At 37.5% G+C, this 24,267-nt stretch overlaps 1 protein-coding gene across 1 annotated transcript in view; it reads right to left on the bottom strand.

The window, feature by feature from the left end:
* LOC128862065 (uncharacterized) overlaps window positions 1-24,267 on the bottom strand; it is a 354,012-nt gene that overhangs the window by 262,841 nt on the left and 66,904 nt on the right. The window contains exon 8 of the mRNA XM_054100472.1: window positions 19,492-19,622. Coding sequence (XP_053956447.1) covers window positions 19,492-19,622 — 131 coding nt within the window. The remainder of the gene's footprint in view (window positions 1-19,491; window positions 19,623-24,267) is intronic.

The raw sequence follows: 24,267 nt of genomic DNA, 5'->3' as shown, positions 1-24,267 counted from the left end.
ATCCCTTGAACGTGGAGAGTTCATAGATGCGCGGAAAGTAACAAAAATTAAACCATTGATCAAAAGTGGCAATACAAATAATATTGCCAATTATAGACCAATTGCCAAATTGATTACGGTTTCAAAATTATGTGAACTTATAGTGAAAGATAAAATTTATTTTGTAGTTAACCGGTTTATCTCTGTAAATAAACACGGTTTTATGAGAGGTAGATCCACTGTTTCAAATCTTGCAGTGTTTTCTGAATATTGTATATCATCTTTCAAAAAAAAGTTTAAGTTAACACTGTCCCCACAGGCTTTTCAAAAGTATTTGATAAAATTTCTAAATTGAGGGCTTTAGGATTTCACTCCACTCTTTTATAATGGATTAGATCCTATCTCTGCTCTCGGAAATGTGTTGTAAATATTGATATTCCGTCATCTATTTTTTTTTTATTGCGTCCCCTGTTGTACCTCAGGGCAGTAGCTAGGTCCTCTTGATTGGCGCGATAACCATTTGCGCGATTCTGGCCGAGTTTAACAAAGCGTGACAGCCATTTCCCCTTTTTCTTTCTCGTGCGAACCGGCACCAGTTGGAAGCACAAAGAGAAGCCAAGTTCTTCTCCACCTGATCTTTCCAACGCAGAGGAGGCCTTGCTCTTCCTCTGCTACCACCAGCTGGTACTGCATCGAATACTTTCAGAGCGGAAACGTTTGTATCCATTCGGATCGCATGACCCAGCCAACGTAGCCGCTGGATCTTTATTCGCTGCGCTATATCTATGTCGTCGTAAAGCTCATACAGCTCATCGTTCCATCGCCTGCGATATTTTCCGTTGCTAACGTGCAAAGGTCTAAAAATCTTCTGTATAATCGTTCTCTCAAACGCTCCAAGGGACGCCTCGTCGGATGTTGTCATCGTCCAAGCTTCTGCGCTATACGTTAGGACGAACATGATCAAAGCCTTATAGAATATTAGGTTTGTTCGTTGAGAGAGGATTTTACAACTCAATTGCCTACTTAGTCCAAAATAGTTCCTATATATAAATAGTTCCTAAATAATTCCTAAATTTTTGGGAGCTGATGATTGAAAGTACAGCGGACTCTATAAATCCTGAATTTGATTTAGATAACTTCGTTGCTTGGTGTAAAAGAAAAAGTTAGATTAAATATAAGCAAGTGGTTTTTATAATTCTTTTTCTTAATTTTGTTCTCTTTTACCCACTTCCTACCACATTGGTGGCTCTAGTTTATTAAATCGAAGTGAAATTATTGGTCTTGGTGTGGTACTTGACTCTAAATTCTCTTTCCAAAGACATTTAATTGCAGTATTGCAAAATCATATCCTGTACTTGCTTTTGCTCGACGTTTTAGTTCGGACTTTGTTGATTCACATTTTCTAAAGTTATTATATACATCTCTCACAAATGCACCTTATCCTGGAATGCAGCGTTATAGCGCGGAGAAGATTGAGACATCTTGGCTAACAGCAGCCAGAAGAAAAGCACATACGCTCAATCCAACCCAGCTCCATCCTGGGTTTAATAAGGGAACTGGGTCTGGATGAGGTACTGTGATGAGTAGAGGGCACAAAAGGCCATGAGGTCGAAGTGCAAACCTCACAATGAATCTATCTAATCTAGGTACCTCTCTGGTGAGTTCGAAACTGGAATACGCCGTCTTTATTTGGAGGCCCAATGCTTGTCATATTAGTAGGTTAGAATGTGTCCAGAAAAAATATTTTGAATATTAATATGATCTAATTCCATCCTATAAAAGTCGGTTCTGGCTTGTTAATCTAAAAAACGTTTTCGATTTCTCCCCCTCGATACTCCAGAAAATTTATTTCAATATTCGGAAGCACGATATTTTCTGGTTAGGAATGGTTAGAACTAATTTTGCTTCTATACTTCGATTTCAAGAACTAATAGAATTTAATGCGCTCCAAAATCATATCCGCCTAGATTTTTCTTCAACAAAGTACCACTTCAAATTGTTACTAAATGAATTCTTGAACTAAATTCAAAATATTATCTAATATTCTTTCTTTGTAAACTATAAGAAATGTTACATTTTCTTTCGTTCATTACAATGACACAAGGAAATTATAAGTTTAATTTATTTTCATCTGTTTTTCATAGTCCGTAAGTAATACTGAATTTTTAGACTATTAAATGAATAAATATATATATTTTTTTATATTTCCCAGCAAATTGGTGTAGCGAATTTTCTCACATTATTATTTCGAATATAAGATCGGCAGAATCTTTTTAACTTTTTGCACGAAATACGCGCATAAGTATTTTTATAATGAGCTCAACTTTTCTTTGAACTAACTTTTTTTGAATGGTTTCCACTGCACTTACTATAAGCTTCTATTCAAGCAGCAGCAGTAAACGCGTCAATGTCATTGCAACTCGTATTCCAATAAGAAGACGCACAATTAAAAGAATTGTTAGCCGCAATATGATCTGGAGCAGCCGGTATCCGGTTTAACTCAAAACTATTAACTGTATTTGCACCTTTCTGCGCGCATATTTTTCAACAACCTGTTTATATGCATACGTATGTACATGGAAATATATGTATGTATATAGCTTTACTTTATTTTATTTATTTATTTATAGCAAGGAAAAACAATAAATTATTTTTACACGAAATAAGGAGCACTGGCTGCCAGGGCCTTCGGCTAACTGATGCGGATATAAAGAAGGATACATTTAATTAAGGCTTATACGTGAAAGTGAGGGTATGATGAAATTAGCTATTAAGATGTAGTTGTCTATATCAAATTAAGGGTTTTAATCCTGTACGTAATATGTATTCTGATATTTTTAATATGTTTTCTGGAGAAGTAGGATTTAATAGCGAAGAAGGTGTTTGGCTATCGAAGATATTTTTTTCTTATTGCTGCGAAATGTGGACATTCATCAAGTAGGTGGTTGACGGTTAAGGCCAATCTTGGGCAGTGACAGCAACTGGGAGGGCTGGAACGCTGTAGTAGATACGAATGTGTGGCGATTGTATGTCCCAGGCCTAAGCGGGCGAATGCTTTGACGTCGTTGCAACGGCAGCTTGCTGGATAGTTTGGTGTTTTCCTGTACGGATTATGTGTGGTATATTGGTGTATGTTGGAACTCCATAATACCATTAGTGTGCTATGTTGGTGATGCGATATAAAGTTGTATATGTCTTTTTTAGTGATATATTCAAAGGTTATAAGGGGTTACTATGAGGCAAGCTTTGCTCTTTCGTCCGCCAGTTCATTTCCTTTGATGCCCGCATGTCCTGGTACCCACATAAGTTTCACACGATTGCAGTTACCGATCAGTTTGCTTCGTATGCAGGAGATTAAGTAAGATTTGTTCTTTCTGTTCATTATGGAGTGTAGGGTTGATTTACTATCGGTGCAAATTACGGCTTTTAAATTGTTGCTTTCTGCGAAGATGATTGCGTTGAAGATAGCTGCAGCTTCAGCTATGTAGACGGAAGAATTGTTGGGAAGTATTGATTGTTGCTCCATGAGAATCAACAACGGCAAACGAAGTATTTGTGTCGGTTTTTGAACCATCCGTGAAAATCAGGCACCATTCGGGAGGCAGAGCATTTGTGTGCTCCGTAAAAAATTGTTGGTACACTGTCGAACTTGTACTGCTCTTCATGTGCTTCTCTAAATTTAATAGGAATTGAGATTTTGTTATCTTCCAGAGCAGAGACAATTCCTTTTGGCGAAGGGAAGGATTAAGGATGCCGAGTTCTCTGGCATATTCGATGCAGATTGAAATTGCCGACTTGCGTCTGGGAGGTTTTTTCGGATGCAGCTCGGATAATACATTCTCGTAAAGTTTGTTGTTATGGCAAAGGAAAAGCTTGGGTATAAGTCTCTTTACGTTAAGTTCATATCGTTCCTCGATCGTGGGTAGGCCGGCTTCCACTAGTATATACTTATTTTGTTGGTGATGTGGGGAAGGCGCGAATGCTTCTTCTTACAGCCATGTGGTATGGGGAGTAAAGCAGTTTGATGGAACTTTTCGAGCAGTTACCATAGATGCTGAGTCCATAATCTATCTTGGATAGCACTAGTGCTTTCGTTGTGTTAACTAACGTAGAATAGTTGATTAAACAATGTTTTGATGATAGATATGTATTTAATAATGTTTAATCTGGCAGTCAGTTGTTTATCGAAATTGTTTATCGAAAATTACACCCAAAGACTTTAGGCTATCTGTATTTAATATTTGGGTATTATTGTAAACTAGTGTAAAGTAGTTACATTTGTGTTTACGGCAAATATGAAAATCCTTGCGTTTGTTATATTCAGACTTAAATCAGCGAGTATATTAGTGAAGTCTTCCTTAAAAATGTTTAGATTACTTATTTTGGAATACAACAATAGATCATATGCGTAGCATATATACGAAACATTACTATACTTATCAATGATGTGGCTAATTTCATTAAAAGCGACTAAGAACAAAACCACAGAAAGTGGAGAGCCCTGAGGGATACCATTGTATAAAGAAAATGGGTCGGAGCATGTGTTATTTACTTTAGAAACAAATCTGAGATTGGTGAGAAAGGCATGCATTATTTTAAGTATTTTACAACCAAGATTCCATTGCTCCAGTTGACGTAAGACGACGTGAGCCTCGACAATGCTTAGAGTTGAGAGGTTATTTCTGCTAGAGAGAGCAGTGGAGGCGTGATGTTCAAGGAGAAGTAGTGCGTCAATTGTTCTTTGTCCCTCTTTGAAAGCTAGTTGTTGTGGACTTATGACGCCGTTGTTTGAAATATTATATATCGCGAGATGCGTTGGGCTATTATTTTTTCAAAAAATTTACCTAAACAGCTGAGTAGTGAAATGGGTCTGAAGTCTGAGATTTCTATTGCTGGGTTGCTGGTTTTTGGAATGGGGATAATGACGGCGTTTTTCCAGGTTTGTGGATAAATGCCTTGGTATAAAATGTTATTGTACAAGTCAATTAATCTGACCTTTAGGCACAGCGGAAGGTGTTGTAGCATGGGGTAGGATATTCTGTCGGCCCCTGGGGTTTTGCCAGACAGGCAGGACAGTATAAATTCTAACTCAACTAACTCTATCTTGTAATCTGTGATGTTTGGATACGGATCAGGATCATTAAAGTTGTAGTTCAGGTACTTGTTTTTTTCTGAAATGAAGGTTGTGTGAAAATTTGAATCCTGCGAGTTTTCAGACCAATAGGCTGCGAAATTGTTAGCCAGTTCTTTTGGGCTTGTGATCGGTCTAGAGTGGATGCTTAAGGAGATTGATGGTCGTTGGGGGTAAATACCACATAATTTTTTAATTTCAGTTCATGCTTTTTTGGGGTTTGTCTTATGATTAATTGACTCAGAGTACTTATTTAGGCTTTCCCTTCTAGCTTGTTTCGATTTTTTACGGAACAAGGCGTTAGCTTTTTTGTACATAATTAAATTGGTATGGGATCTTGTGCGTTTATATTCCGTCCAGTAAGAGCGTTTTTTCATTTCTTAATTGGGATAACTCTGTAGACCAGTACGGCACGGATTTCTTAAAAGTTTTGCGGCCAGATTGTGGAATGGAAAAGTGGGCGGAAGTACGAACTGTTTTTGTTATTATGGTAGTTTCTTTATTTATGTTATCAGAACAAGCGTATTTGGCACAGACGTTACTAGCAACAGTTTGAAACTTTTCCCAATCGGCTTTCTCAGTTAGAAATTTAGGGCTTGGTGAAGTGTTTACGGTTACAGTAGAAGAAAAGGAAGTGAGTATGGGATAGTGGTCGCTGCCGTAAAGGTGCGGTAGGGTATTAGTGTTTAATTTGGGGGCAGTATTGGATGAACAGATTGTGGGATCTACATTAGTGAAAGTTTTGTGAGTTGTTGTTTAGCAAGGTGCGATTTTCTGATAGTATGAGATCTTTTATGATAGCGCCTCTGCTATTGAGGTGAGCTGAACCCCAAAGAAGACTCCAGGCGTTAAAATCGCCAACTATAATTAGTGGAGTGGAGACTGACCGTAAGGTGTTCCGCAGATCATCACAACTAAAGTTTTGTATAGGTGAGATATAAAGGAACACAATAGTGAATATAAAGGAGAGTGATATTTCTATTGCAATTGTGGCTATGTCTGAATTTATGGAGATTTGTCTATGGGGTATAGATTTTTTTATTAGGACTTCAATGCCTTGATTATTGGTTTTGTTGTGAGGTAAGTTGTAAAAGTAACTTTGCTACTGATTAGGTGAGGCTGCAGATTTATCGGCGGCAATGTTTGTCTCTTGCAGAGAGACTGTAAAATGTTAAACTTAGAAAAGGAGAGAGGATGTCAGAAATTAGTTTAGAGTGATGAGTTTTATGTACTTAGTAACCGTTGTCGATTAACATGAGGTCTTCTTTGGTGTTGTTTTCGGTATCTTCTGTAGTGTTTGGAGCTAAACAGAAATTGCTACCTGAGGTAGCAGTTGTCTTTTTCATTTGGGTGACTTGTTTTATTTGATTGTTATAAGAGGTAGCTTCCGTAATGATCGGGAAGGTGGTTTCTGAGTTTAAATGTGTGTTTAGGTGTAGATCGGTAGTAAGTGGGAAAGCAGCAAACTCAATATTGGATTGGAATTTGAGGTGAGTTTCTAGATGGAATCGCAAATGAAGCATTAATCAGCGGTTTATTTGATGAGACGATTGGGGATGGAAAGGCTTAGAGATTGGTTGAGTTGACTTGGTTTTTGCTTTTGTGCTTCTTTGGCTACCTCAGCGAAAGGGATTTTGAGTACTGATGGTGTTTGGGCTTTATAGAGATTTAGAGCTTCGCGCATGGAGCATTTGTTTTGGCACTTTATTTTTAATATATCCTTCATTTGTGTATATTTGGGACAAGTATTGGCAGATGCCGGGTGATCACCTGAGCAGTTTGTCCAAAATATGCGAGAGCATGGGGTAGAGTGGCTTGGAAGATTGCATGAATCACATACGGTTGAGGCTTTCAACATTATCCTTTCTTGAATGGGGCGATTCCGGGAAAGTAAGTGGAGTGTACGATGGTTTTTTTTCTTTTAGGAAGGGAGTCCGAGGCAAGCGAAGCAAACCTGTTATTCAAGAGATTTGGTGGCCCTGGGGCCATATTAGAAGCACTTATTTCACTGAATTCACCTTTTCTTCAAGAACTTCAAAGAAAAGGAAAAACAACAAAAAAAAGGTACAGTATCGCGATGTATTAGTAAACACAGGTAAACACGTGCACGAATGTCGTGTGGGAAAATCAAGAATGCCGCAAAAAAAAAACACGTGTGCTCAGAGCAAGAGCTAGTCGAAGACTGGTATATAGCTTTATATCTCAATAAATCGCAGCACGAAATAGCGTAACACTTGGCAATCAACAAAAGGTTAAGTTAAGGGGGAAGTCTACTGTGAATTTTTCAAAAAATCGATTTTTTTTTTATTAGCTTAAAAAATACTTTGAACCCTCTTAAATAAGGTACAATATGTGTTACAGCTGGCTAAATTTTTCTTCGTTGAAATTTCGACCTTTTCCCGAAGCGCTCCAAAGCGCGTACCTGCTATACTGAAACTTTAAACGCATTTTTCTCGAAACTAAGTTTTTGTATACGGTGTACACGATATCTCGAGTTCTGATAAATGAATCAGCTTAAAAATTTAATTATATATTCTCTGTAATAGTGTCTCTCGTCTGACATAGGATTTTTTTGATATCGTTATTTGTTAAATTGTTATAAACAATAGTAACATCAATTTTAGGCAAAAAAAAAGAAAAAAATTTCAAGAATTTTTTTTTCAACGCCAAAATTTTTTATCGACATAATCCTACGTCAGACGAGAGTCAATACTATGTATATGATAACAATATTTTGTTTTTTTTGTTTTAGATCACCGAAACGTAAGATTTCATGTACACCGTTTAGGCACCTAAGAAAAGCGGACCTGCGCTTTTGACTTAAAATTTTTTTTTCAAAAACTTAAATATATAATAAAGATAAGAGTTTAAATAGATTTTATGTACGAGCAATATTTTGTTAGAAATAAAATCCGGAAAATAAGCCTGTTTTTTCCCTTGTCACAGTAGACTTCCCCCTTAAACAAACTACATTGAAGCTACGGATAGCGTAAACAACGTTTAAGTTAGCCAAGTGATAATGGCAATACCAACAATATCCATCTGATTGTAAGTACACAAGTATGTATATAGCTCTGCTTGTTTGTATTGACCTCATTACAAGTTTATAAATACAATAAATCTTCAGTGAAGGTAACTTCTGGCTTGCTACTCTGAGCTTGGCAACAGCGCGTCACAATGCAAACATGTTAAGCTACATAAATAATCAACTTGGAGGTTGAGGAGAGAAAAGCAATTTGAAAGCTTTATTACTCAGTGGTTTTAATGGTTAGTTGATTGAGAGGACAGGGTACAGATGTTGGCGCCAACTAATTCGTATATGGTTCTTTCTATCTTTGACAACGTTTTCCTATCATATCCAGCAAACAAGCGGGTATTTCTTCTCACTCTACTGAGGCCATATATCATACATGATTATAGAGGTAGCCTCCGTGGTTTCAGCACCAATGTCATCAGTTAGTTTTTTAAGCGCTTTTGTTTACACTAGCAGCTTGGCTCACTAAAAGTCATTGAAACTCGGTATTTAATGTATCACAGCGGTATGAAATGGATTTCTTTGCATCTGAATAATTTTGTAAAATAAAGAAAATTTACTTTAAAGCTGTGAATTACGCGGGGTGAAATGAATTTTTGGCTGAAATGATTCACCAACTCATTGGTGTATACTCGTTTAGTACGTAAATTTTGAACTGACTGTACGAGAAAAAATTGAAATTTTAATTGATCGAGCCAAGGAGCACCAAGAGATTTGGAAGCTCCCAAAACACTCAGGCTAAAAAGCCCATTATATTTAGAGTTCTGGAAAGAGGGTAGATTGTCAAAGAGGAAAGGAGAAAAGTATTAGAGAAAGAGATAGGAAAGAATAGAGACAAAGAAGGAGGTATTTATTTCTGTGAGAATTTTCCAGATTTTTTGGTAAATCCGTAAATATCCTCCAGTTATAGAGAACGAATATCACTCATTCTCACGACGCCATTGGAACCCAAAACTCGTAGCCGTGCTCTAGCAAAGGTAGGACCCTCACAGAGAAAGTGCTCAGTGCTATCCGCCTCCTCCAAGCATGACAGGTACTTTGGGTCCTCAATGATTCCAATGGTGGTCATATGCTGACCTCATGGGTTGTGTCCTGTAATACGGTAATACCGACCATCAATCGAACGTCTTTCCTTCCAAGTTTTAGTACAAAGTTTGGCAGTTTTCTGTTCGAACTTGTCACAAAATACATTGCAGTTCTGCAGCGTTCTAAACCGGATCATCGCTCTTTATGTATATTGCATACATAATCGCTGATACAATTCATGATTCCTGCGGAACTGACTCCGATTATTGCCTCTGTCCCTTGTGGGGACAATTTCGTTTCCTTGACCACCGGAGAGTTCAAGCCTGTTCTGTCTTGCGATGGAATTAAGCTTCTTTTCTCATTCTTGAACAATCTTTGAGGTTTGCTTCGCGTTCTCCAGAGCCTTCAGTGCTGCCTGACTGTCACTGAAAACTCCGAGAAGTCTTCTTGTTAATTGATAACACAATGCATATATATGTACATAGTTGTGGCTATCGAAAGTGAACCTATTATGAACCCGAGAACATCAACTCATCAACTAAACGTTAACCCCAGTAGCTTGAGGAATATTCTGCATAAAGGACTCAGTTTATTCCCTTAGGTCATTTGACTCAAAAATTCAAGGCAAATTATCACCCGCTCCGATATCGCTGGGAGTTTTAGAGCAGTTGAAAAAATATTTACTCAAAAAATCATTTTGTCGTTTGAGGCACATTTTCATCTCGACGGCTACGTTAACAAGTAAAATTGTCATATTTGATATTTCCCACTTTCTTTATAGTATTACGTATTTTCATAGTTTAGAGTACATAGTACCTCTTCCATTAATGAGTGTCAAGTACCATGGAAAAGTTTAATGAGACCGATATGTTGAAACCAAAGCCACTGGACATGGACGTGCAACTGTAACAATATCGTCTCAAACGCTGATGCAGCCAATCTCTCTCAGGCTTTTTATTTAATTTCTCTTTACGACATTCTTCTCGCAGGACTGCAAAATACTTTCGCAAATCTCGCGGTTCTGTTGTTTCTTCTTACATAATATGTATGCATACTCGTACTATTGTTGATGAACTTATGGTGTTTCTTGGCTCTGCTAATCGCATTTGTCGTCATTTGGTTATTTATTAACTAACAAAAAAGAAAATAGCTCTTTAGCACCCTTCTACAAAGCAGCGGCACTTGCAGGAAACACAGCAATTAGATCAGCTAAATCAATGTGCTGCAAAGCAAACTGAAGGCCTGCAAGCAATGCGTACCCTTTGAGAGGTCAAACGCGGTCGTTTAAAATACTCACAGCTTCAATAGCATATTACTTAAATATGGTAAATAAATTAAAAAAATTTATATTCTTAAGAAACTCTGATATGAAATATTCTTCTGAGTATAAACTGTTTGGCGGCACCCTGGACCAGGTTTGAAACCCACTATGGACAAGAACCATTATATATAATATATAATATCATAATGCAAAGAATACACCACTATTCCCCTCTCTGTGAATTTGACGAAATTGCTGTATGTGTGACGTCACTCTTGTGCAATTTATTCGCGTGTTGTTTGTGTATTTCTTTTTCTTTATTCGTTCTTGTTCACATTTTCAAATTCTCTCACGCAACTGCACCCGTATGACGTCACGCCTATCTGATGGGCGGAATCTTGTATTCTATCATTCTTGGTATCAAATAATAGGGCGTTAGTCCAAATCTCTGAGTGTAATTATTATTAACAATAGACATACCAAGCATTGATATATACTTTACCGCTCATTTTGACCTGGACATCTTTTGAAACAAAATATTTATTATTTATATTTACTGGGGTTTTTAGAGTCATGTAATTCATTTTTTATTCATAGAATTTTTATAAATTTAAGCAATTCATCTCCTTTTTGTTTGGAAATTTTTGGTAACCCCTTTTCATTTGATTAAATAGTTCCAACTAAAGTCGTATTTTTTCCAAAACTTTTGAAACGAGCGATTTGCTTGTAAAAAAACATCAATTGTCAGATTCTACCCCAACCAATAAATGGCTCAATTAGTTTTAGGACAAAAAACTCACCCGAAGATATTGATGCTGGTTTATTTCCATTTTTGCCTAAGTTATTTGCAGAATCCGTTGCGATTAGGGAGAAATAAATTTTGAAATTAGGGTGAATTTGTCGCTTTTCATTTTTTAGTTTCGTTCTTTTGTTCAAATTGCAAGATATCCGTGAAATCTTTCCTAGTCATCGTTTGTCTAAAAACTCAAGTCACCGGTTTTATGGGCACAAGTGAAAAACTACAAAAAAAATGTTTGTTCTCATAGGCACTACGCCTATAAAAAATTGTTAAAAGTTAATAAAATGTTTCCTCTTATAGAAGCTACTTTTCCCCAAGAATTGTAGAAGCTTTCATTTCTGTGAATTTCTTATTATGTAGAATATGTGCTGAAAAGTCCCGGACTTTTTTTTTGCTCAAAACACTTTTTTTTGCTCAAAATTAGCTTTATTCATCAACGTAATTTCCATCAAGAACAACGCAATCATTCTAGCGCCACTCTAACATTTCAATACCATTTAACCTCTTCAGCGGAATTTCTTACCGGCGAACATATTTATAGGTCTGCGAACAACCAGTAGTTGCTGGGAGCTAAATCTGGATGTGGGAGTAATTCGAAATTCTATTCATATAGTTTTTCCATTGTTTTTATTGACATTTTTTTACTGTTTTTAATAAAGGTGGCACCCACATTGATTAGAACTGCCTCATAGTCAAATACTCATGCAATATAAAGCCTTTCCTCTGATATCTTTACGATGGCAGCTGACTCACGCAACTTCACTTTTCGATCGTTCAAAACGATTTTGTGGATTTTTTTATGCTTTCTGGTGTTACCGCCTCATTTGGACGTCCGCTGCGTTGTGAATCACCGAAGTCTCTACGACCACGTTTGAAGTCAGCAAGCCATCGTTTTATTATTGTTTCTGATGGGGCGGAGATCCCATAACACTTTTCAAGCCATTTCTTCGCTTGAACGGTATTTTTCCCATCAAGAAGCAATGTAAAATTAAAGAACGAAATTCTTTATGATTCACTGTTTTTAAAATAACAAAAGTAAGGTCACTCTTGGCACCATAACTCGCATGAAATTTCAACAGATGTCCCTTTAAGGTTAGTATTAACATCTATGTGTTAGATCTGGGACTTTTCAGCCCAAGTGTTATTATAATATTTTTCTTATTATCAAAGAAAAAGCGCTGCTAACTTTTCCTTCAATTACATGCCTTTTTGCAAATGTTGTAGAACCAAAGCTATACTTCTTTGTGGTCTTCCTCGGGATTCATGCTTTATCAGTTCACCAGCCATTTTGACCAGTTGGTATGTGTAGGTATACCACATACCTATCTCAGCAAATTTAACAATAATAAATAGAAAGTTTTATATAATTATCGGATATAAATAAATAATATTTTTCATATAACTACATACATCAAACATTAGAACTTAAATTAATGGAGAAAATTTAGGAACTCATTTCTAAATCGGTTATTTTGGTCCGTTGGTATATCTAGTGTTAAACTTCACTTAGCTAGGACTTAGCTCAATCTGATTGTGTACTTGAGTTTTATAAAAATTAAAAGAAAAAGTTCGGCGACAAGTGGAACCACGAAAACAAAAATTTGCTCGGCGATGGGAAAGATATGAATCCAATTTTCGAATAAAATAAAGCCTATATGGTTTATGGCAAAAAAATTTCATAGATTTGCTTTTGGTATCCACGAGCATATATTTATGAAGAATTTTGAGTTATGTTATATGACCAGGGTAAAGCTCAAACTTCAAAACAAAATTAATATCGCCCTTTAAGGGGGCGCCCATAAATTACGTGAGATGTTTAAGGGGGGGAGGGGGTCCAGTCAAATCTCATCTAATCTTACGTTGGAGAGAGGGGGGGTCTCGGCACATATCACGCAATTTTTTTTCTGATTGAAGCAAAAAAATTGTACATGCTTAAGATTTAATCTCAAGCGTAATCGTAGTATGAGTAAGATCATTCACTAATTCGTTCGAAAGAAAATATTGTAATTTCATTCATACTTCGACGTTATATGTACATTACTACTGTCAAACCACCATATTTGTTTTATACCAAATAGCTCAATTTAATCTGAATTTGCGGTACAGTGTAGTCCGTCGGTTGTTTTCGCGCCACTATGAGCCGAACGCCCTATCACTCAGGTTGACGTTTGACAATTCCGGACTTTAAAGAACATGACGGAAAATCATTTGCTCCATTTCTAATACGCGTACCGATTGAACCGCTGAATGCCTTCAACAGCACGCCTATTGATCTCTATTGCCCAAGTATACGTGATGATTTAGAGAAAATATGCTACAGTACATGCGGTATTTACTTCGCATCTATCACAGGAGCTGCAGAGCACAGGCGAGCAGCTCACATTGCACCAGCTAAGCAAGCGCGTATGTTCCGCAAAGTGCGACCCTCACGGATTGTCACAAGACGAGCTAATGAGTTACTGTGCGCAAGCGTCAACGGCTTAGAGTGGCTAGATTAGAACGAAGTTGAAGGAGCACATGATTTTACTTAAAATCATATGGACATGTTGGTCCCAATAGTCTCTCTTGAAACCGCGAATGATTCTCCATGGACTGAATTAGAGTAGATATTCTTTTGACGTGATAACGTCTTGTAATTCGATTTAGCCGGCTGCACGCACGAAAAAATGTGTCGTTACCTTGCTCATTAGTGTTACCTTGCTCATTTGTCGTTACCTTGCTCATTAGTGTTACCTTGCTCATATGTAGTTACCTTGCTCATTTGTCGTTACCTTGCTCATTTGTCGTTACCTTGTTCATTAGTGTTACCTTGCTCATATGTAGTTACCTTGCTCATTTGTCGTTACCTTGCTCATTTGTCGTTACCTTGCTCATTGCCGTTACCTTGAATGAACTGCAAGCGAAAGCGCGGAACGAACAAAGCAAACGAACGGCAACGTTCGACATCTTGCTCTCTCCTACTTATATGTATGTATATGCGCATATGTACATATATAAATTCACGTATTTGTATTTGATTATTATTAATTTGATTTACTTGAAGAATTTAAAATAAAACCAAGTTTGTCAATAATAATTACCTGTTGTTTTAATGTTATTATTATTAATTTTTTTATTATATATGAAGGAAAAAATGTATGGTAATATAATATCTACCATATACCTTATAAGATATGTTGTATACTAATATATGTATATAAACATGCATATAGATATACAATTTCGCGCAATTTTCAAAAAGAACAAATCTATATGTAAAGATGCATACAAATCATATGGGCATATCAAATATACGAATCTATTCCGTATGCAAGCAAATGTAAGCTAATGTGCTTGAACTGCAAACGAGAGCGCGGAACGAACGACAAAGAACACAATCGGCCCCCGGGTTCGGCAACGTTCGACATCTGGCTCTGTCCTACTTGAGTGAGCATATATATGTATGTATATGCGCATTTGTATATAAATTCACATACTTGAATTTGCATATGCCTTCTTCCTGTGTGCATGGTAATGAACCATTTCTCTGTTGAGAATAGGACGATGATAGAAAAAGTAGGAAATGAAAGGGAGTGTTTCGAGTGTAAAGTGTCTTGAAAAAGGCAAATCGATGATGGTGTCTCTTAGTCTTGTTGACTTATTAACGTCTGATGCACAATCGAAATTGAAGATATCTTTCATGAATTTGATAAATGTTTCGTCATTTTTCACGTTTGTGTAATGTGTAAACGTAACTTGACCTATTCCATTGCAATTCCATTTACCTCCTCCTCTATATCCATACAAAATATCTATCCAACAAATAAAATAAAATTTTCTTTTGAAAAATGCAGCCATTCCATCAGTATTTTCTTATGACGTTGTCACGTTAAACTATCGTCAGTAAACCGACTTTACAGACAACATCTTTTTTTTAGTCGCAGTAGTTACGATTTAAGTCTTCTATTGTTAAATTTTTATTACACTTATAACTCTCAGCCATAATGATTACTAGTCTTAACTAGTCGTAAATAAAAGCACGAAGCAAATTTTTTTTCTTTTTACAATAACAATCCAACGCGTTTACATAAGAAACCCACATTTTGAAAAATCTCACGTGAGATTGGGGGATGGGGGAGGGGGTTGAATAAAATCTCACGACATCTCACCAGGGGGGGAGGGAGGGTCAGAAAATTGAAAAAAACACCTCACGTAATTTATGGACGCTCCCTAAGGGGATACATTCGTACAGAATTTTTTTAAATTGATTTTTTTTATTTACAGATTATTATTCTTTATAAGTCGATTGTAAAAATTCCCCATGGATACAAAGTTATGGTAGAAAATGTAACTGCTCGACGAGAGTTTGATGCGCACAGTAAGCTGTCTTTCGTTTGAGGCAGCTGGCCGTTACTTTCGGAGCCTTTTAGCCTGCTTGTTCTTTTGTTATTCTAAAGTATGTATAAGGACATCCATAAAACATTATGAGAGTATGTGTTGGTCTCCTTGCCGCGGGGTTGAGGCTTAAGTGGTGGTTTGACCCCCATATCATGGGTACCAACCCAACACGAACTAAGAGGGAAGCTTCATATGAGGATTGGCTAACCATCCATCCGATTTACGGCAAAATGGGTGGCCATCCAATCACCATATGAAGATCACCGTACCGACGTAGATACCCTGTCAATCCTAAACTCCCATCATTACATTATTTCCTCTCTTCTCCCACCCCGTTATTAACAGAATTAGGAACTGGCAAGTTTTGGAAGAACATTCCTTCTCTGGCCATAGGTATCTCTTTCGAGGTTAGTAAAAATCTACCGAAACCTAAGCCTGGTAGAAATATCAGGAAAACGGACTGGGAAAAGTATGTAGATTGTATCGGGGTTACCCTAGGAACATGTCCATCAGTGATACCGCAAAGCATAGATGGACTAGAAAATTTGGTGCACAAAATTACCTACAACATGAATGCTGCCTTAGCGGAAGCCTGTCCCATAAGAAGACTGAGGGGTAAACCCAAGCCTAAGTGGTGGACGGTTGAACTAAGCAAGCTTCAAAAAACAAGCAGAAGTGCTTTTAATAAGTCAAAGAAAACACGTCTCGCAGAAGATTGGAAAGATTATAAAGATGCTCTGAAAATCTACTAGAAGGAAATCAGAAATGCCCAAAGGCAATCTTGGAAATCCTTTTGTGAAGAGGTTGAGGGGGCAACTGAGACCTCCAGACTTCGTAAGATTTTAGCGGGAAGTCCTCAAAATTGGGAACTGCTACAGAAAAGTGATGGCACTTTCACTACAACCAGTAAAGAGTCTTTAGAACTTTTACTCGACACTCATTTTCCAGGCTGCTCAGACATTACTGGGCATGACATGGAAGATACAGTACACTGTCATGAAGTCAGAATAGATGCTATATCTGAGGATCGGCTCTTATGGGCGATTGAAAGTTTCAAACCCTTTAAATCACCGGGTCCAGATGGTATTTACCCAGTGGAACTGCAAAAGACCGCCGGATATCTAGCACACTGGCTGCTAGCAATCTTCAAAGGTTGCTTTCTTTACGGTCATATACCTCTTAAGTGGAGACAAGTCAAAATTGTTTTCATTCCAAAAGCTGGTAGAAACTCACATACCCATCCAGAGACTTAAGACCGATATCTCTTTCTTCCTTGCTACTGAAAACTTTGAAGAGGTTGATAGAATTTCATTTAAGCCTAACTATAGATAGAAATCTTATCTCTACGTCACAACATGCCTACACGAAAGGGAAATCGGTAGAGACAGCTCTACATAACCTTATTTATACGGCAGAGAGTTCACTGCACAAACAGGAATTTACTTTAGCCGCATTCCTTGATATTGAAGGGGCCTTTAACAATGTTGAAGGGGGGGGGGGGGGGGGGGGCAATTACTGCAGCACTCACTGATCTTAGGGTAGAACCGGACTTGGTAGGCTTCATTGGCACAATGCTAAACAGCAGAATCATTGAAGCGGAACTAGGAGAATCGGTGCTCAGGAGATTGGTAAGTAGAGGTACACCGCAAGGTGGAGTCCTCTCACCGTTTCTATGGAACGCAGTTGTAAATAAACTTCTGTTAATACTGGAATCGGTTGGCTGTAAGGTGATAGCTTACGCCAATGATGCTGTCATTGATGTCTCTGGTAAATTTGTATCTACATTAAGAGAACTAATACAAAATGCTCTAGACATACTTTCTAGGTGGGCAGAAAAGTGTGGTCTAGGAGTCAACCCAGACAAAACACAACTCATATTGTTCACTAGGAAACACAAAATCCCTCAACTAAGTCCAATTATGCTCAAGGGGGAAGCTCTTGTGATTTCGGAAGAAACCAAGTACTAGGGACTAATCATAGATAGGAAACTGACTTGGAAGTCAAACATCTTAGAAAGAGTCAGGAAAGCGAACCTAGCATTCTATGCCTGTAAGAGAGCTTTAGGTAAGACCTGAGGAATTAAACCTAAGGTTGCTCATTGGCTTTACACTGCTGTCGTCAGACCCATTCTTCTATATGGAAATGTTGTCTGGTAGTGTGCTATGCAGAAAAAAACCTATTCTAATTTATTGAATAAGGTGTAGAGATCAGTGGAATTAGCACAATGTGGCGTCATGAAAATCACGCCATCCATGGCTTCATACTGCATCTGCCACCCCTAGATCTCTTCTGTAAATACTCAGCGGCCTGCTCCGCTTTAAGGCTCAAAGCGAGCTCACAATGAAAGACTGTCACACATGGATATTCAACCATCTTAGACTCCTACACGGATATACCCAGTGACTGTGATTATCACCCTCCCATTCTCTGCTTCGAAAGGAATTTCCTAATGAAAATCCCTTCTAGACTGGAATGGTTTGAAGAAGATCCAACACCCAACACACCCGTTAAGATCTACACGGACGGTTCTAAAATGGACACCGGTGTAGAATCAGGGTTATTTTGCGAAGAGTTTTCTATTAGTGAATCCTTTAAACTACCGGATCACTGCAGTGTTTTTCAAGCGGAAATAAACGCTATCCATGCAGCCTTAAAATGGCTAAAGATAAACAGAATATCGTCAACGGATATCTGCATTCTATCAGACAGCCAAGCTGCCCTACGAGCCCTGGATGCATTCCAAACAACATCAAGGAGTGTCTTACGTTGTCGCCAATCTCTAAATGAGATGGCCAAACAATATCGTATAATCTTATGCTGGGTTCCAGGCCACAGAGATATACCAGGGAACTGTAGGGCAGACCAACTTGCAAGAGAAGGTACCTGTTTGCCAGACATAAGTAATTTTATGGAGATACCTCTCGCAACTTGTAAGCTTCTCATTAAGGACGCATCAAGAGAGGGAAATGTAGCTCAGCCCCCGCGGTTCACAACGGACCCATTTCGTGGTCTAAGTGGCATCGTTGTCTCTATGTGCGATGCGGCTGCCAAACCTAACCTAACCTATGTGTAGGGTCGATATGCTAAGGTTTATGAAACTATAGGTTAGTTGTATTTGTCTCGTCAACTGGAAAAAAATAAACAACAACAATTGATTACTGATCAGGAAGGCATACAATATGAAGCTGGGATGGGAGATTAGGCGTAAGTTAACAAATTAAATTAAAAAAATCATTTTAAGTTCTTGCTTTAAATGCGCGCGACCTCGAGCGAAATCCACTTCAAAGTTTAAACTCGTTTTTCTCGAAACTGCTTTTTCCGGCACGGTCTGCGTGATAACTCATATAGTTTTTAATATTTTTTGATGCGGTTTTTTTTAATATTTTTTTATTTTTATTTTTTGATATTTTTATTAAAAAGTTGTATAAACATAATTAAAGTGTAAATTGCAAAATTTTTCGAAATTCAAAAATCCGGCTCGACAGACTATAACTACAACTTTATTTTACAAGAATTGATGCAGACCGTGGGGCAACTTTTTTTCATTGTACTTTGGGTCACGTAATTTTTTATATACTAATTTTTGTAAAGAAAAAATTAAAATTATAAAGTTTAAGTACTAATAAACAATGGACACAATTTTTTTATATTTATTTCTATTGTTATCCCTTCTAGAAACAATTTTTCTTTTAGCACATTTTTGGCGCTACTGGATGTATGTAACCCCTTAAAAGGGTTTATAATTAAAGAGGTTGTGAGTCGCTATTATTGCGTACATATGGCATGTGTACAAGTTTCTATTATATTTACAGGCATTTGATGTATATCACATGTAAGTATATAATAATTATATTTTTACGTAACTGCTTATCATTCTTACTTACATAAAGTACTTAATCAGTTGCAGCAGTTGCGCCGTCGGCCTGGCAGTAGCATCTTTACTAACCAAACGTGAGGTGGCCGCCTGTAGTGGTAACGGTACACGCGGCAGCATTTTCTGCACAGACTCCTCCAGCTAAAGTAATTCCATTATATGAAGTAAAGTTTTTGAATTACATATTTTTAACAGTTATTGCATTGAATGAGTTGAAATATAATATAATAACAATCACATTTGATACTGAATTATTGAATGAAAGTATTGATTGCTGCTAAAGCTTAAATTCTAAGAAACGAACTAAATTCGAACTACAGTATTCGTGTGAGAGCAACTTTGTAAAAGTAAACTTTAAAGGAACGAAGAGCTTTTCTGCACATTTCACTATCAAATGTGTTTGGTAGACATACATAAATAAACACATGTCAATGAAATTAAAAACAACTTCTTGGAGCTGGTTTATCTAATTGAAATATGAAGTATTTATAGCCATGTTTCAAACTCATTGGAATTGATATTTGTAATCATATCAATGGTTACAAGTGAATCATTGAAAGTATTGCCCATAGCTGGCTACTACTTTTCCCATCTTTCTGGAAGATCTCGTATACCGTCGTGGTAAAACTCTTCACCTTTTGAGGCTATTCACGGATCAAGACATTTTTTGATGTGTTCATATGAATGGAACTGCTGGAACTGGTGATAATCGGACAGCACAATATCTGCAGAGTATGGCGGCGATACTGATCCCCAGTGATGGTTTCGCTTGGTTTTAACAGTTCATAATAAATAACATCAACTTGGTCCCACCAAATACATAGCATAACCTTCGCAGCGTGAATATTCGGCCGAGACGAACTCATAAGGAACCCAAGTCCCCTGTTTCTGAATCATTCCCAAAACATGCAATCGTTTGGAAATGGATTGGCGGGTAACTCCTAATATTGAAATAAGTTCTTCTTGCGGATCCTCATTGAGCAATGCCTCCAATTCAGTGTCTTCGAAGGGTTTTGGCCTTCCTTCATGCGGACGGTCGTCAACATAAAAATCACCGTCTTTGAAGCGACAGAACCAATCTCAGCACATTGTTTCACTTAAAGCAGCATCTCCATGAACTTTTTGTAGCTCTCGATGCGCTTCAGCCGCCGTTTTCTTCGAATGAAAGAGGAAAATCAACACTTCCCACAAATGACGATTATTCGACACACACTCAGACATTTTCACAAAACCAAAAGTATATGATACCAAAACAAAATCCCTAATGTATCGAAGCAATTTGTTTATCATACGTCAAGGCTTGGTTTATGACGTTTAGGTTATGTTAGAATCGACTAGCACACACTGCTGGCGGCATCTATTGACATATATTGGAACTTAGTTGCGCACCTAATATTTTTGGGGCCAATGACCATCGCGGCCCATCTAATGGACACGAGAGGCTGTCAGTATAGGCCAGAGATTTCAAGTAGCCACACAAAAAAAGTAAGAGCGGCGTTAAGGCAGATGATTTCGGTGGCCAGTGAACCATAGCTGAAGATAGTTCCCGAAGTCAAAGAAGAATTTGCTCTAAAGCCTACAGCGAACTATTTGTGGTTGCTGGGGTTTAGCTCTTCAGTTAATAGAACTCATCCGTTCCATGAAAAACTTCAAGGTGCACACCACACATAAGAGGGGGTGCTCGACAAGACACGCAACAAAGGGTGTAAGTGCTAATTATTATTAATTGAACATTGTCAGGTCTCGATAATAACTCGCCAATCTAACTTTTTCGCACAATGTGGCTTGTATGCTGTAAATTTTTCCGTACACGACAGTAATATTTCCGAAAGTCCTTGAATTTCATTGATATATAGATACTGCTTCATCAGCCACCGATCCGGTTATCTCAATCTTATGGACAAATTGCGAATTGTGGACTCTGCTGGATGGTCACAAACACCATAAACTGGATGCGCACGAAATGTTTGGCGAACATACAGATGCTAATGTAATGTTGAATCTTGCAGTATTACATGGTTGAATGCCAAGATTAAAGTAGTGTCAAATTTGACAAATTTGCTTTACTAAGATGGCCGCTAAACGCTATTAACGCTTTGGGTGTACCAACGGGAAAATCCTCTACGTACATTCATTCAATTAAAACTTTTTCAATGTCAATAGCTCTTTGCAACAGCACATAAACTTCCGTTACTAGATGATAGTTTGGCTTAAGCGTCGGCATTGAAGACTCTTGAACGAAGTACTTCACTGGAATAAAGGCCAATCGGAAGCATAACACTTCAAACCGATTATAATCGGAAACAAAGAAAAACGTAAAGAAAAAGCAAACACTCTGAAGGAATCAGTTTTCAATCGTTTTCTCTCTCTTTCTAATATCTTGACCACTTCAGTGAAATCAGTTGCTGTAGTAGTTGAATTAATTTTTTTGATCTGGAAGCTACGATGGTTAAAAATAGAGATTAAAGCAAAGAATATTGTTGTTGTTCCTCAAATGGAGGGACCTACAGTTTTAAGCCGACTCCGAACAGCAAATAGTTTTTATTAGGAGCTTTTTCATGGCAGAAATACACTCGACGGTTTGCCATTGCCATTCTTCTATTATTTTAGAGTTTCATGCACGGAGATTTGAACCTACGCGCTTTCAAATGGTAGTCACGCACTAACCCATTCGGCTACGGTGGTCGCCATACAAATATTCATAACACTGAATAGCTGCAAAGTACGTATTTCAGCCAGTTTTTTACACGTACAGTGTGTCTAATGGAATCGTAGTCGCAATAAGTTAGAGCTATATGGCCTATTCGATTCTCACAAACTGCATTGTATGGACTTATAATATTTGTTCTTTTTTATCTGCAAATGAATGAAGCGATCACAGGAACAAACTGTTTATTAATTTTACAGTTTTTTAATTTACAACAAATTTGATAAATGATTAATATATTTCTTCATTTTTACGTTTAACCAAACTACAAAATATGAGATATAATAATGTGGTAATTGTCTCTGCTTCGTGCTGCTTCATGCCTTATGTTACGTAGCTTAGTTCCAATTTCTCGTTTGCCTTGGATTTTACCTTGCACAATCAGTTGCAACAACTCGTATTTGTGACCATGCATAATATGATCAAAATATGAGGTTTTGCGGCACTTTATCGTTAATAAAAGCTCTTTATCTTTTCTAGGTTTCGTAAAGATCTCTCTGTTACTAACTGATAACACCACATCTCAAAGGCCACTAATTTATTCATATTCGTAACTTTTAGTGTCACACCCCGTACAACAAAACAGACCAAACGTAACATTTCAGGTACCAAAGGCATAATTTCATGTTCAAGCTTTTATTGGAAAGAACTTTCCTGTAATTGAAGAAAACTTCTCTCGCTGTTCCAATCCGACAGCAAATTCATCTGCCATTTGTCCATGTTCCGCTAAGCCAATATCCTAGATACTTAAATCGCAATACTATATTATTTTGATTGGATTGTCATATAAGCTATATAAAGGTGATTTTTTATCTATTATCTTTCTAAATACAGCTTTCTAAACAGCTGACGGAAGTTTCGTGTTTTGTTTCACTGTCAAACATCTTCAGCTTGGTCTATAATTTAACCATGAATCGTCTAAGAAACGAACAACGCTTGCAAGTCATTGAATTTTTTTATAAAAATGCGTGTTCTGTTAAGAAAGTTTATCGCGCGCTTCTTCCCTTTTATGGTCAGTTTAATCGACCCACTGGAGCGGCTATTCGAGCTATTGTAACTAAATTTAGAACCAAATTTACATTATTAGACATCAAACCACCAACAGGCTTACGTAGAGTGCGAACTGAAGAAAATATCGCAGCTGTGTCGGCCAGTGTCAATGATGACTATCAATTATCGATTCGTCGCCGTTCGCAGCAATAGGGCCTCTGTTACTCAACAACGTGGGAAATTTTGCGAAAGAATTTAGGTGTGAAGCCTTTCAAAATACAGCTGGTGCAAGAGTTGAAGCCGAACGACCTACCGCAACGCAGAATTTTTGGTGAATGGGCTCTTGGAAAGTTGGCCGAAGATCCACTTTTTTATCGAAAAATTGTGTTCAGAGACGAAGCTCATTTTTGGATCAATGAGTACGTAAATAAGCAGAATTGTCGATTTTGGAGTGAAGATCAGCCAAAAGAATTGCAAGAGCTACCAATGTATCCAGAAAAGGTCACAGTTTGATGCGGTTTATGGGCTGGAGGTATCATTGATCACAGATCCTGCGATATAACGCCTTTAGATTATTTTTTGGGGGGCTATGTTAAAGCTCATGTCTACTCAGACAAGCCTGCTTCAATTAACGCATTGGAAGACAACATTAAAGCATTTATATGTGAGATACCGGCCGAAACATTGGAAAGATTATGCCAAAATTGGACTAAGCGGATGGACCATTTGAAGCGCAGTCGCGGTCAACATTTGCATGAAATAATCTTCAAACATTAAATTATATGGACTGTACTATCGATAAAAATTGCATGCATTTTTCTGAATTTTACGTGTGTTTTTTTTTTGAAAAACTTTCATATAGCTCTTAAAAAATCACCCTTTATAACGATTTTTTATTATTGTTATTCCATACTCCTTTAGGAGCTTAAGTTCATTAAACGATTTTCCAGTTTCATTGTGGATAGTCCTTTGCCAAGTCATCAATGGTCTGCCTCTTCTTTTCGTTCTTTGCGAGTCCCAAGTCAAAGCGGAATGCTGTATTTCCTCATAAGGCTTTCGCAGGGTAATTTTCTTTTCTTTTCTAACGAT

This window comes from Anastrepha ludens, chromosome 4, assembly GCF_028408465.1.
Source record: "Anastrepha ludens isolate Willacy chromosome 4, idAnaLude1.1, whole genome shotgun sequence".
Lineage (NCBI taxonomy): Eukaryota > Metazoa > Arthropoda > Insecta > Diptera > Tephritidae > Anastrepha > Anastrepha ludens.
The sequence above is the reverse complement of the archived record's forward strand: the minus strand, read 5'-3'. Positions and strand labels throughout refer to the sequence as shown.